At 35.7% G+C, this 14,008-nt stretch overlaps 2 protein-coding genes across 11 annotated transcripts in view; one reads left to right on the forward strand and one right to left on the reverse strand.

The window, feature by feature from the left end:
• Positions 1-14,008, forward strand: part of LOC1278512 (uncharacterized) — a 30,035-nt gene that overhangs the window by 6,523 nt on the left and 9,504 nt on the right. For all 4 annotated transcript variants that reach the window (XM_061651133.1, XM_061651131.1, XM_061651130.1 and 1 more), the window contains exons 3-4: positions 440-559; positions 754-880. In XM_061651133.1, the coding sequence (XP_061507117.1) occupies positions 440-559; positions 754-880 (247 nt within the window). The remainder of the gene's footprint in view (positions 1-439; positions 560-753; positions 881-14,008) is intronic.
• LOC133392159 (uncharacterized) lies at positions 824-3,875 on the reverse strand. 7 transcript variants are annotated; one of them, XM_061651144.1, is made up of 6 exons: positions 3,646-3,875; positions 3,342-3,438; positions 2,425-2,460; positions 2,060-2,270; positions 1,840-1,953; positions 824-1,537 (listed from the first exon to the last, which is right to left on the reverse strand). In XM_061651144.1, the coding sequence occupies exons 3-6, from the start codon at positions 2,432-2,434 to the stop codon at positions 1,015-1,017; spliced, it is 858 nt and encodes a 285-aa protein (XP_061507128.1). In that variant the 5' UTR covers positions 2,435-2,460; positions 3,342-3,438; positions 3,646-3,875; the 3' UTR covers positions 824-1,014. The 7 variants fall into 7 exon arrangements, with proteins under 7 accessions (XP_061507128.1, XP_061507130.1, XP_061507134.1 ...); XM_061651146.1 differs by having other exon boundaries at positions 3,633-3,875; XM_061651150.1 differs by lacking the exon at positions 3,342-3,438 and having other exon boundaries at positions 3,689-3,875.

Here is a 14,008-nt window from a genome sequence, read left to right on the forward strand (position 1 = left end):
ATAGCTTTTCGAGTTTCGTTGATTTTGGGGTGGCTCTAATCCAATGCTTTCTGCTAGTGAAACCTTTAGCATACCTTTTATTTTCTACGCATATTACGCGAAGAACCGGGTAAACGAATAGTTTTGAAGCGTCCACCAAAAGACTTTTTTTGTATTTTTGCTAGTATTGCACTATTTGAATGCTTAATTTGTAGGAACACACGTGGTCCTTCTATCAAACCTCATCAATACTTTGATCGTCACTTGCCCATTGCGGTCATGATTCGCTAGTTGCTGTAAAATATTCAGCTTGATGAATTCTTTTAAGACTCAATATATTTATAGACATTATTTCCCCTGATTTGAAAGTATCGTTTCGACTGCATTATCTTCCATTAGTCAGCTACAGACCATTCAATAAAAGTACACATACATACGTATTTTCCTTTACTGTTTTAAGGTCAAAAAAGGAATCAGTTCTATTCGTGTCAATCTCACTGATGCTATTTGGAAAATGACTAATGATAGACCAGTTTTGCATCAACAAAATTGGACATCCGCTGCTATTATGCATCTACAGGTATGTTACAATTGAAATATTTTAAAATTACCACTCTGATAATTTTTGTTTATTGTTCTGATACCAACTTGAAAGATTTTTGTACTATTTTTATACTATACTATCATGCTATCCATCGAAGTTAAACATTAGTGTATATACTTACCCACAGACACTTTAACAAAAGCTGTATTTGCTCTCCTACCCTATAACAGTCTTTCGAAAAAGAAATACTCACAGCCATGAAAAAGGACGGTTGGGATGGAAACGAAGATGTGGATCAAATTCAATGGACATTTTTTGGAGCTCTTTTTTATTCTATTATCGTCATAACAACAATCGGTAAGTAACAAAGCTATTTTAGCATGGTGACAACCAAAAACTACAAACACTGAAAGAGTGTTGTAACGAGCTGCATCAGTCAACTTTTATCTTACAATCTCAGTGGAGCTGAAGTGATGCTTCAAGTTGTTCTGTTAGACTGATTTCTTTTCCACCTTCTTACTGGCTTGGCGGGTTTGGTCAAACTGTGGACCGAATTGAGATCCACCTGGGAATGAACCGAACGGTCTCGGCCCTATTCCACCAACACCGAATGGCTGAGGAAAATAGCCTCCCGAGGGATAGCCACCGGGCGAGAAGAATCCACCCGGATGTCCATTGAACGTCGGATTTCCGAATCCTCCTCCATAGGGATATCCGTTCCCTCCAGGATAGTATCCGGCACCGCCGTACGGAAACCGGTGATACGGACGGCCTATAATGCCGGTCGGGCCTCCAGGGCCCACGAGAATTCCATTACCACTGGAACCGTGTCCCAAACCGCCATACCCTCCGCCTAAGTGTGGTTGACCCGGGTAAAATCCTGCACCTCCTAATGCATTACCACCCTGGAACGGGAATCCTCCTACACCACCCTGTTGGCCAAGGTTAATTCCGTACGGGTTCGGCCCAAATTGTCCGTTAATAAGTCCTCCCCCACCGAACTTTTGATTGAATCTGGAAATTTGGAAAATACAGACATAAATAGAGAAATAGAGAAAAAAATGTTGAAATATACAATTGTTTGTTATTATATATAGTGACCGGCAAAATTAAAAGCCCATTTTTAAAAGGTGATTGAAGCTAACTTTTCATATTCGCCTTAATTTGGCATTGTTCGTTTAAAACACATAATGACTAATGTTTCAAATAATAATACGGCAAGTAAGTTTCATTTTAAAACCTAACAAATGTTAGAATTTAAGGAGTGAGCACTTTATTTTGTCGGCCCCTGTATATCTTAAATTATGTTTTAGTACCCAAAATCATTAGATTGATTTCCATCTCCAAATTCGCCAGAAAACTCATCATTTTGTGGCCTTGAGAATGATGGCCTTTTCGTAGTTATTTCTTTTACCTCGTATCGGCCTTTTCTGGAATAGAATCAAGTTTAAGATAAAACGGCGGACAATAGTTCATCTTTCGATAGAAATTTGCTGTTTATAATTATTCTGCTTTCCTTTAAAGATTGAAATTTACCTAACTGCCAAAGTATTCCGTTTTTCATTTGATGCTGCTGCTTGTGACCCAGTGCCTTGGAATTCCAACACATCGCTACGCACGTTGTATCGATCAGCATCGTTTTTGGCATTATTGCTATTGTCGTTATTTCCCCCTCCTGACCATGACCATCGCTCCTGGGCGGTCACCGTAAGGATTACCGCAAATATCGTCAGTAGCCGAAGTAATGCTTTAATAAAATATAACAGATTCATCTTCTCATCCACAAATAGTTCAAATAATGCTAAATCTCAGAAAACAATATCGATGTTTGACAAAAATGTTCAGGGATAAAGAGTCTATTTACCAATGAACGAATAACGTACACAATTTACAATACTTACATTGTAGCATACTTGCAGTATATTAGTAGACACGTGCTAAAAGGTAATTTGCCAATTGTGGTAAATATGTCATATGTTTGTGATGATTAAAGTCACAATAATCAGGTTATATGTGTCTATTATACATAATTATTGTTTAAAAACTAGTATGTATTTTTTATTTTAGGGATTAAATTTATGAATAATGGCAAGAAATAATGATTTTAAACGTATTCGAAAAAACAATTGTTGCACACTTTATATTCAATTATTGAACACTTTCTAATACACTGAACTAGAAAAATGAGCCCTAAAATGGTTATTTTTCTACCGAATAATGTATAAGACAATATTAATGTATTACCACGTGGTTCAAGCCAGAATTCCGCAAAATAAGTAATGCACTTGCACCTGCTGCCGCAAGCTTATGGTAAAGAAAGGACTGTCAACATGATAGCAAGGTGAAAAAAGGAGGTGGTATCGAAGCACACTCGTTGTTCCAATTAAGTGGTTCACAGGGCGAAATAAAACGTATTATCCCTTAACGGTTTAAATAAGACACCCATTCAGTCAAAATATTTTCATTTTTGTTTAAAAAATCTAAAAAAATACTAAATAGAATATGCGACAGAAATGATCAATATTTAAGGAAAAAGAGATAGCTTTCCTTAATACTTTTTAAATATTTGGATAAACAACCATTTATACTCATTGTGCAATAATTGAGTGGTGTGCAACAATAGGCAAATTACCCTGCTTTGTCTAATTAATAATATTTCTGTTATAAAACTGTTTTATATATTCTCATATCCACGGTAAAATATGTAAAATATTGCCTTTTGAATACTTCACTTTTTCTGTACAATTATATTGTTCAATGTCAGTTTTTAAACGATATTCACCATACGACACTTTTTTATGTAAAATCATTAACTCACTTCTTAAACCTTTTTCACTTCTTTAGAACAAAACATGAGCGTGTCGTCGATAGTTTCAATCCAGTATGACGATCTGTTAGTCTATGTATGTTACGTTCTAGTTGAAATAGTTAAAAAATTAAAACAGCACATATTTAAATAAGCAAAAAAATCTTCTTAATTCACTTTCTTAATTTAAATCATTTTTATTTTTATTTTTTGCTCAATTGTTGCACGAGTCTTATTGTTATACACTAATTTGTCACACACAAACTACGTGATCTGCTTTCATAATGAAATAAAATACCCCACATTTTAAACGAACCGTAATAAATACAATTTTTGGTGTACACTTAAATACGAATCACAGAGCACAGTGTACAACCAATTGTTTGAATAGTTTATAGAGGCTTTGGCTCCAACGGATTTCTTTCGCCTCTGTTGTACAACTAATGCTGCCTTTTTAACTTGTCGTTGTGGCTGAAATATCCCGAAAGTGATCCGATGCCAATCGTTGCGTTCGGTCTACTAAACTATACACTTTAAAAGTTTGCAATTCTTATACTCAAACTATGAGCACACACCAACGCACCAAACAAATACTACGAAACATTGTAAGGTTATTTCTCCTAGCATCAGTATAAACGCTTCATTGTCTGCGATTCGAACAGTAGGCCGGGAACTCATCAGCTTTACGGACTCTTTCGGTCCAAGTTCACGTAAATGTGTGTAACACAAACGTCTCAACTGGGTTTGGGAGACAAAACAAAAGATTTCATGAAACGCATCACTGTCACGCTGGTCGCTTGCAAGAGAAAGGAAACTGTCACACTATAGCGTGAATGCCAAACACAAAAAGCTAAAGCAAACTACCAGCAGCTAATCAACGGCCGTCATCTTTTGCAGCAGGTGCGTTTACAAGCATTTGTCTCTGGTTAACTTTGTTTCCCTGTAAAATTCCCAGCATACAAAGCACAGCTTTTGAAAGCGGATATTGCATAAAACCATATAAAATGTGCATACATTGCAATATCTTTTTATTAGAGCATAGGTTTAAGAGGTTTTATAGATCTACCTAATTAGACTTATTTTATGAATTTTACATGCAAAACATTCACATAAAATGTACAAACTATTTTCAGATATACTCGAAATATTTCATTTTTCTTTATTATTTTGATCAAGCAATTCAATTGGCATGAAATTTAACATAAGCATGAGCTTCTATCAACATTTAAATTCGAGTATCATTTACATTTCAAATATTCGCTCGCAATATTCCTGATCTCCTGACCACACCAAAATAATAATAATACATTTTTTATGTCTTAAAAACACCACGGTTGCAAAAAATATGCTCATTCCCAAACAACCCATTTTGAGCGTTCAGAGTTCATGAATGGGGCAAAGCTGACCATTGTGCTTACAACCATCAAGAGACGTCCGCATCTAGGTTAAGGTCAATTCAGCCAAATACGATTTCACACCCACAACAGAGCCATGCATGTCTTAGACCTTCGAGTTTTAACTGTTGCTTAAAAAAAACTGTTTCCGCTGATACCCTTTCTGAGACTACCTGATCGCCTTCGCGAAACATTTTCAAGACTATTTACCATGTATGTTATTTCATCTCTTCCACACATTTTTAAAAAATCGAACATTTTGTGTGTATAGAAATAAACGTGTATATATTTGAACCATTTTTCTTATCTCAAGCCTTTTGAAACAAAAATCGATGTTTGTTTGTTTGAAAAAAAAAACCGCCATTTGTTATGGATCCGATTTTTCTAAGAAATTTGATATGATTTATGTTCTTCTTTTTTTCGTGATGCGAACTATGCCATTCATGCGTCATGCTTGTTTAGGCTTTTTTTGTTATCGAGGAGTGAGCGTATTCCATCCCGCTCCCCGACTTACCCAACCCTGCCGGTACGCTGTGGTGCGTATTACTTCATGCGGAGTCGTGTGTGCGGTGCACGCTGATGCTTGTTTGGGCTTCCGAGACTTATATGTACCACACTGACGAATATTCAGTGTTTCCTGCGGGAGGATTGCCCGGTTATGAATATATTCTGCCGGCCGTTGTAGAAGTCGGCTACTCTACCGAAGAGCCCGCTAGGTCGCACTTCTATGATTTATCAGTTTAATTATATTTATTCGAAGCAGCTCGGTAATCTTGACATTGAATGTTTTCGGATCCTGTTCTAGTAAACTAACTGCTTTAACAGTTTGTTTACGGTTATTGCGTCACAAACAAGGTGACACTTTAAGTCAAATCTAGTATTTGGCAGCAGCTCATATTGCAAAAAATGTTGCGAATATATATTAGATAGACAATCATGAGTACTCTCGCTTTGGAGACCACGATATCCATATAGCAAAACTATGCTGTTTTAACTTGACGCATGTTATAAGTAAGATATTCTATATTTCAGCGAGCATAACATGTGGTACCCTTTGTACCTTTTACTGTTATTCCAATGCATTTGATATGATATGAAATATTAAAATGTGAAATTTATTATTGTTAATTGAATTTGTATACATTCTCAGTAGTATGTCAGTTTTGGATGTTTTCTTCCGGCATTTTCCGCGGACATACATTAGTCTCATTAGGCGGGTGAAGCCTCCAGTCGTCTAGTTATAAAACCAAGTCTTTATAAATAAAGATGTAAAACAACTATGTAATAATGGGGAGTTTTACGATGGTATTCTGCTGTTTTATATGGAGTTTGAGACTTGGCTACTGAAATCATGTTAACACTCCATACAAAACCACACGCAAAAATAGCCTCACATTTTCAGCCTAGGTTACAGTCGTTGTCACCTATTTTGGCTCTAATAAGGTATCAATTTTTAATGATGCGCATCAATTTATACCTCTAAGGCATACATTTTTGACAGTGCGCATCAATTTTTTACTCTAACGCACCTATTTTTGTCTGTAAGTCATACATCTTTGACTCTTGACTCTTGAATCCAAACGTATTAGGAAAACAAACCATAAATCAGGAGGTTTATCAAATGAAAAATCTGGATACAGCCAGAAAACCAGGGAAACCCCAGTAAACTGTTTTTTTGTCAGTACGCACATAGACATCGTATTTTTGCTTATATGTGTGGCTTGAAACACGTCAATGTTAACTATGAGCTAGGGTTGTTTGTAAGCTTAGTTTTATAGTGTAACTATTTTGCTCTACGAATTAAGCACGGTAGTGAAACGGATTCAAAAGGAAGCATTTGGATTCGATCGGAGTAATCCGGATACAATCGGACCCAATTGAATCTGTATTCGTTTGGATCAGCCGGATTCAAAGACATATATATTTCGGAGTCCGATGCAGTTTAAAAATTTCTGAGTCGGAGTGGTTTCACGAATCCAATCGGGAGCTCCCATTACTAAAACATACGAAAAAATCATACTGATTTCGATTATCACCGACTGAGAATATCGCGACCAAGAGTTGGACATTGCACACAATGTCACCAGCATGTGACGGTCGCAACAATTGTTTGAATCTCATTTCGGATCATCACTGAGCTCGTGACGCTGACATTTTTTGTTTCAGCCGGAATTTGTCATAACTATGTCAATAACATTTTGCAGATTTGATCACAGTAAAAAAAATCATGACATTGTGACTAACCAAGTGTTAGTCACAAAAATGTCATTATTACAATTGCGCACGTGACGCTGGCATAGATTTTGTTTTAGTCAGATTTTTTATGACATTGACAATGACATTTTGCAGGCCAATTATGGTCACAACAACAGCACTTCGGCAATGGCCAAAGCTTTTGCACACGTTTGTGAAATGTATGCTCTTTCTATCTTTTGTTTTGCTATTCAGGAAAACTATTTAATTTTCCAATAAAAAAATTATTTAAACTAAAACACTTTCTTTCTGTCAGCATTATTGTGTGAAAAAAAAAACCATAGCCTCACCTAGCACTATGTGTCAAAAACACCGGTTCAAATTGCCCCATGTGTAGCATTTTTTTTTGTTATATTGGTCTTCAGCTTGGTCCTCAGAAATATATAAAACTTTCTTGGTGTCAATAGAATGAATAGTTAATAGAATGAATGAATGAGTGAATCTTTGCCATAAAATAATGCTTAAATAAAAGGTGCTTACCCGTATAGCCTTCAAATACCCAGAATCAGTACATTCATTCGCTTGCCTAATCGGGAGCTTGGCATGTTGATTGCTTTGTTTGCTATATTGAAGTAGTGGTGATGGAAAAAAATCTTTTGACTATAAGAACAGGGAACCAATATCGCGAACATTGCACCATTTTTCTAACACTTTATCACGTTAATATTCCTAACATAATCTTGTACATACTTAACGAGACAAACGAATGCATAAACATTGATATATGGAATGCGTTATATCGTTACGTACACATCATAAAAAAAAAATTATTCATCCGTTTTCTGTTTCGAGTCAACAAGCTGAAAATTCAGCATGTCAGTGGAACAATATACATCATCCGGTTTGTACCCATTTGACAATTAAGTTCCGCCATATCAGGTTTCACCATTTGTTTACAAACAAAGATGCTTTTTATAAATGTTTTCTTTTCTTGATTCTATTTGAAAAGAATTATAGTACTTTTATTAAACCTAAAACAGTCGATCAAACCAATTTTAAACCTTTCTCGATATATTTATCCTTCACGATAACACGATATTTATCCTGCAGCAAAATAAAAAACAAAAAAATACAATCCTTTATGAGTTACATAACCTAAACTCGCGACGATACGGCATTTGTTAACATATTTCTCAACCTTAAATATAGCCATTGCCGCTAAATTTTGGCTTTAACTTACATATTTTTGTCTGTAAGTCATACATTTTTGACAACGTGTCACGATTTTTGCCTCGAAGGCATCAATTTTTGACAATGCACATCAATTTTGTCTCTAAATTCAATCAATTCAATTCAATCTAAATTCATCAATTTTCGCCTTTGAGTCAATCGCTTTATTTAAAAAATGTCACGTAATTTCTGAAAATGTGTGTTTTGAAATTTAATTATGTTAGGTAGTGAATAACTTCATATATAGAATTTAAAATAAAACAATTTTTGTGCCAATTTTGGAATTTGAGTGAATAATGGAATCCAATAATGGAGTGAAAAAATTGGCATGTGTGTTCAGGCATAAACAATAGCCTAAGAATTCATAAAATTGCATTATTTTTTTCCTTAAAAACAACAATCGTATTACATGGTTTTTTGTATGGTTTATGTGATTTAAAATTACAATTGTCAAAAATCTGCTTAAATACTTTAAAGAATTATCATGATTCCTACAAGAGTCAAAAATGTATGACTTACAGACAAAAATAGGTGCGTTAGTGTCAAAATTTAGCGGCAATGGTTGTATTTAAGGTTGAGAAATATGTTAACAAATGCCGTATCGTCGCGAGTTCAGGTTATGTAACTCATAAAGGATTGTATTTTTTTTATTTTGCTGCAGAATAAATATCGTGTTATCGTGAAGGATAAATATATCGAGAAAGGTTTAAAATTGGTTTGATCGACTGTTTTAGGTTTAATAAAAGTACTATAATTCTTTTCAAATAGAATCAAGAAAAGAAAACATTTATGACTCTTTTGACTGGAATTCCCTAAGTTAACCTGTTTTTCTTGCTGTGATACTCTGTGTTATTTATTTTGTGCTGATGTTACATTGTACCGTGATGCTTTATGTAATTATAAGTTTAGTTTATAAGATCAGTGATAAGGCCAATGATGGCCAATCACTTAACATTTACAAATAAACAAATAACAAGCATCTTTGTTTGTAAACAAATGGTGAAACCTGATATGGTGGAACTTAATTGTCAAATGGGTACAAACCGGATGATGTATATTGTTCCACTGACATGCTGAATTTTCAGCTTGTTGACTCGAAACAGAAAACGGATGAATAATTTTTTTTTATGATGTGTACGTAACGATATAACGCATTCCATATATCAATGTTTATGCATTCGTTTGTCTCGTTAAGTATGTACAAGATTATGTTAGGAATATTAACGTGATAAAGTGTTAGAAAAATGGTGCAATGTTCGCGATATTGGTTCCCTGTTCTTATAGTCAAAAGATTTTTTTCCATCACCACTACTTCAATATAGCAAACAAAGCAATCAACATGCCAAGCTCCCGATTAGGCAAGCGAATGAATGTACTGATTCTGGGTATTTGAAGGCTATACGGGTAAGCACCTTTTATTTAAGCATTATTTTATGGCAAAGATTCACTCATTCATTCATTCTATTAACTATTCATTCTATTGACACCAAGAAAGTTTTATATATTTCTGAGGACCAAGCTGAAGACCAATATAACAAAAAAAAATGCTACACATGGGGCAATTTGAACCGGTGTTTTTGACACATAGCGCTAGGTGAGGCTATGGTTTTTTTTCACACAATACTGCTGACAGAAAGAAAGTGTTTTAGTTTAAATAATTTTTTTATCGGAAAATTAAATAGTTTTCCTGAATTGCAAAACAAAAGATAGAAAGAGCATACATTTCACAAACGTGTGCAAAAGCTTTGGCCATTACCGAAGTGCTGTTGTTGTGACCAGAAATGGCCTGCAAAATGTCATTGTCAATGTCATAAAAAATCTGACTAAAACAAAATCTATGCCAGCGTCACGTGCGCAATTGTAATAATGACATTTTTGTGACTAGCACTTGGTTAGTCACAATGTCATGATTTTTTTTACTGTGATCAAATCTGCAAAATGTTATTAACATAGTTATGACAAATTCCGGCTGAAACAAAAAATGTCAGCGTCACGAGCTCAGTGATGATCCGAAATGAGATTCAAACAATTGTTGCGACCGTCACATGCTGGTGACATTGTGTGCAATGTCCAACTCTTGGTCGCGATATTCTCAGTCGGTGATAATCGAAATCAGTATGATTTTTTCGTATGTTTTAGTAATGGGAGCTCCCGATTGGATTCGTGAAACCACTCCGACTCAGAAATTTTTAAACTGCATCGGACTCCGAAATATATATGTCTTTGAATCCGGCTGATCCAAACGAATACAGATTCAATTGGGTCCGATTGTATCCGGATTACTCCGATCGAATCCAAATGCTTCCTTTTGAATCCGTTTCACTACCGTGCTTAATTCGTAGAGCAAAATAGTTACACTATAAAACTAAGCTTACAAACAACCCTAGCTCATAGTTAACATTGACGTGTTCATAGCCACACATATAAGCAAAAATACGATGTCTATGTGCGTACTGACAAAAAAACAGTTTACTGGGGTTTCCCTGGTTTTCTGGCTGTTTCCAGATTTTTCATTTGATAAACCTCCTGATTTATGGTTTGTTTTCTTAATACGTTTGGATTCTTTCAATGATTTACTAACAGTTTCCTGCCAGTTTCCTGTTTTACCCGTTTCCAAAATAAGTTGGCATTATTTAACTATTTATCAAATACATAATTCGTTCCGCAGTCAGACAAATCGGACTTAATTGACCCCTATCTTACCGCTAAATTACCGGTAATTTAAGAGTAATTTAATGGTAAATAAGCAGTCGTCAATTTACCCATTCGAGCAGTTTTGGCAGATCCTATTCCTTCCTCTATTTTTTTTTATTTTTTTCGACCAAATTGTCAATAAATAACACGAAATTTATTTTATTACTGATTAATGGTTATATTCAATCTTTTTCCTTAACTCATACACACGATTTCGATGTATTTTTTTTAGCAAAACTTGACTTGAACAGCCTCTTCATTCGGTGAAGATGATGCACAAATAGCACTAATAAACGCAATTTCTCGGCTGTTTTTTACATTTAACAGTTTTGAACACACCGCCGAAGTCTTCTTCCACTAAAGGATCATTAAGACAATACTTGTTATGTTATTATTTATATCTTTTTACTGCAACAAACGACAACACTTCGTACCGCTAAATTGCTCTTAAATTACTGTTATGACAGACACAAAACTGCTCGAATGGGTAAATTAACAGAAGGCGGTCTGACTGGGTAGTTCAAATAAATTTATTGAATCCAAATTTTTTTTTTTGCAGCTAACAATAAATCATGACTATCTGAAGCAAATCGGAAAGTTCACAGAAAACTTTTAGCTTATAGCTACGTAGATATATAGAGTATAGTGGCACTGTATAGTATGGTGAAACTTACCCAACAACATAAAAAAGGCTGAACATTATTCCATCCCAAACAGCCCTCCCATCCACTTACTCCGGAGTTGATCCGGACTCGAATCAGAAAGCAGTGGGATCCGGATCCAAATCCGGCGGCAGACCAATTTTGCCCATCACTAGTATGTTTCCGTTATTGGGGCCCTTTCGAAATTTCAGCCTGTCAGCTGTTTGCATTGGGTAGCAGTTTTCAAGCAGCTATCTAAGTGAGTATAATATACATGTGGGCTTATCCCAAGGTGTATGAATTTAGAAGACTGATTTTTATCGCTTCTGCTTCTTAATAAAGATTTTAAGAGTGTTTTGAGTATTCGTCAAGCCTCCAGAAAGCTCGTTGGAGCAAAATTTTTCACTCGTTCTGTCAAAAAGTGATATTCAAATTTGGTTTCGAAAAGGTGCTATGAGACCACCTGGACTACATACACTTTGATTCCAGATTCGATCACCTGATTTCTTTAATGCACCTTGGGATAAATGTAAACAAAACCGTGTTTTCGAGCAGGTACTCGAATCTAATTCTAGCTTTGAGGCTAGAATAATCTAGACTGCAAATCGCAGGCTAGTTTTTTGTGTGGTTTTGTATGGAGTGTTTACATGATTTCAGCCTCCAACTGTCAAACTCCATACAAAAAACTAACTAGAATTGTGAAAGCCCCGAATAATTGTGTTTTGTAGATAATTCAAAGGAATATTCATTAAACTGATTACAATTCCATTTTGTTCCGCTTTCCCCTGTATGTTGCGATGTGATAGATGTATCCTCAATTTATATGGGTTGCTTGGGGTTTCCGTGGTACAGTCTTCAACTCGCTTGACTTAAAACATGTTCGTCATGGGACAAGCAAGGACTGACCATTCGGCTGCGTGGTACTAAATAAGTATCGAAATCCTGTATAGACCAGCATGACCGCGTGGATCGTTACGAATAGAAGAATTTGGTGTTCGGACTCCTGTGGTTTCATACGAACATGAAACACTTCAGACATGCTTTACTAATTTAGACCTTCGGCATCTTGGCGCGAAGAGAGATCCGTCTAAGCTAAATTTTTGCTACTGGGATTTCCACACGGATCCCAGTATCATATCGGATAGTTAAAAACTAACTATCACAAATGCCCATTTGTGGCAAAAAAAAAGACGATGACGAGACGAGAATGATGCTTGAACTTTCCTAGTGAAAATCTACATCAATGTGCCTGAAATAATTATTCACTCTGGTCATTCTCCTCATTGCGATCCAGATCACACTACGCATATTACGAACGGATTACATATATGAGTAGGAGCTTTAATAAATCGTACCAGCATTTAGACTTTCTATTTCATGTCGATAGTTTTAAAAACAGAATTGGTTGAATTATTACTAGTCAGGTCGTCAAACGTTACGTTTTGTTTCATACGAGAGAGGGAGAGTTAAACTTTTGTAATCTATATAACACAAACAAACACACATAAAATGCATTTTTTGCCACACAGCATAACACGGAGCGCAACATAACAACTGACAGCTGCCAAACGCTTCAGAAAACGCTTTATTGCTGGTATCATATTTTGAATATCCTTAGTAGGCCGCTCATTGCTCGTAGAAAAACTACCGGCCTACTGCGAAGACCGACAGTTAATGAAACGCTTTACCCCTTTTTCCAAGCGTTTTGTGAAGCGTTTGGTAGCTGTCAATTGTTATGTTGCGCTCCGTGTTATGCTGTGTGGAGTCCTGCGGTTACTGCTACGACCGACATAGGTTTCTATAATTAGGGGAAGGTAGGTAAAGACGGACACCTTAAGGGAAATGGTAAAAATCTAGTGATATATAAATGCAACGACCATGAAAATGTGCATACATTATCCTACACTCATGTTTTATTAGAAAATGTGTTGAAACTTTTAAGTTTCCATCGATTATTGCGTTTTTTTCATGAATGAAAAACATGTTTTTTTTTCGTGCGGTTTTGAAATGTTCGGGACACCTGATATGGGAAAGATGGACACCATGAAGGGTAAGATGGACACCTGTAAAAACGGTGGAAATTGAAGAGTTTTACATTATTTTAATAAATTCTATCGCTTTCCACGTCCTGGTACGTTTATAAACCAATTCTTGGCCTATTGCAACGACGATTCATTCAGCCATGGTTTTAGGAATTGTAAGCGCCGCTTTTAAAACATCGTAGAATGCAGCATCTAAAGCATTATTGAAATATTGCACACTTACAGCTGATGTTGCTCCAGCTTACAGAACAACAGTCTAGAACTTCCTTTTAGGAAAAGTCCACAACCCCAGTCTTTTTTGAGGGGCTTGTTAATAGTTCAATCCATGTTCCACCATGTCACAATTCAACATTTGATATTTGTAATCCCATAGAATTTCTCATCTATTCCTGAACAAAGTCGTATCAATGCCTCTTCTTTTTATTGTTTAAAGTTGTCCAAGTCGTGACAAGATATTGGATTTCGTGAAGCGCCTCATCAGCGTC

The sequence above is a fragment of the Anopheles gambiae genome, chromosome 2 (genome assembly GCF_943734735.2).
Source record: "Anopheles gambiae chromosome 2, idAnoGambNW_F1_1, whole genome shotgun sequence".
NCBI classification, from domain to species: Eukaryota; Metazoa; Arthropoda; class Insecta; order Diptera; family Culicidae; genus Anopheles; species Anopheles gambiae.

What these genes read in the sequence shown, in the direction of transcription:
- LOC133392159 (XM_061651150.1), bottom strand. An exon ending in CGGAATACTTTGGCAGTTAG is followed by an intron (nt 1,954 to 2,059) that starts GTAAATTTCAAT and finishes ATTCTATTCCAG; the next exon opens with AAAAGGCCGATACGAGGTAA. An exon ending in AATCAATCTAATGATTTTGG is followed by an intron (nt 1,538 to 1,839) that starts GTACTAAAACAT and finishes CCAAATTTCCAG; the next exon opens with ATTCAATCAAAAGTTCGGTG.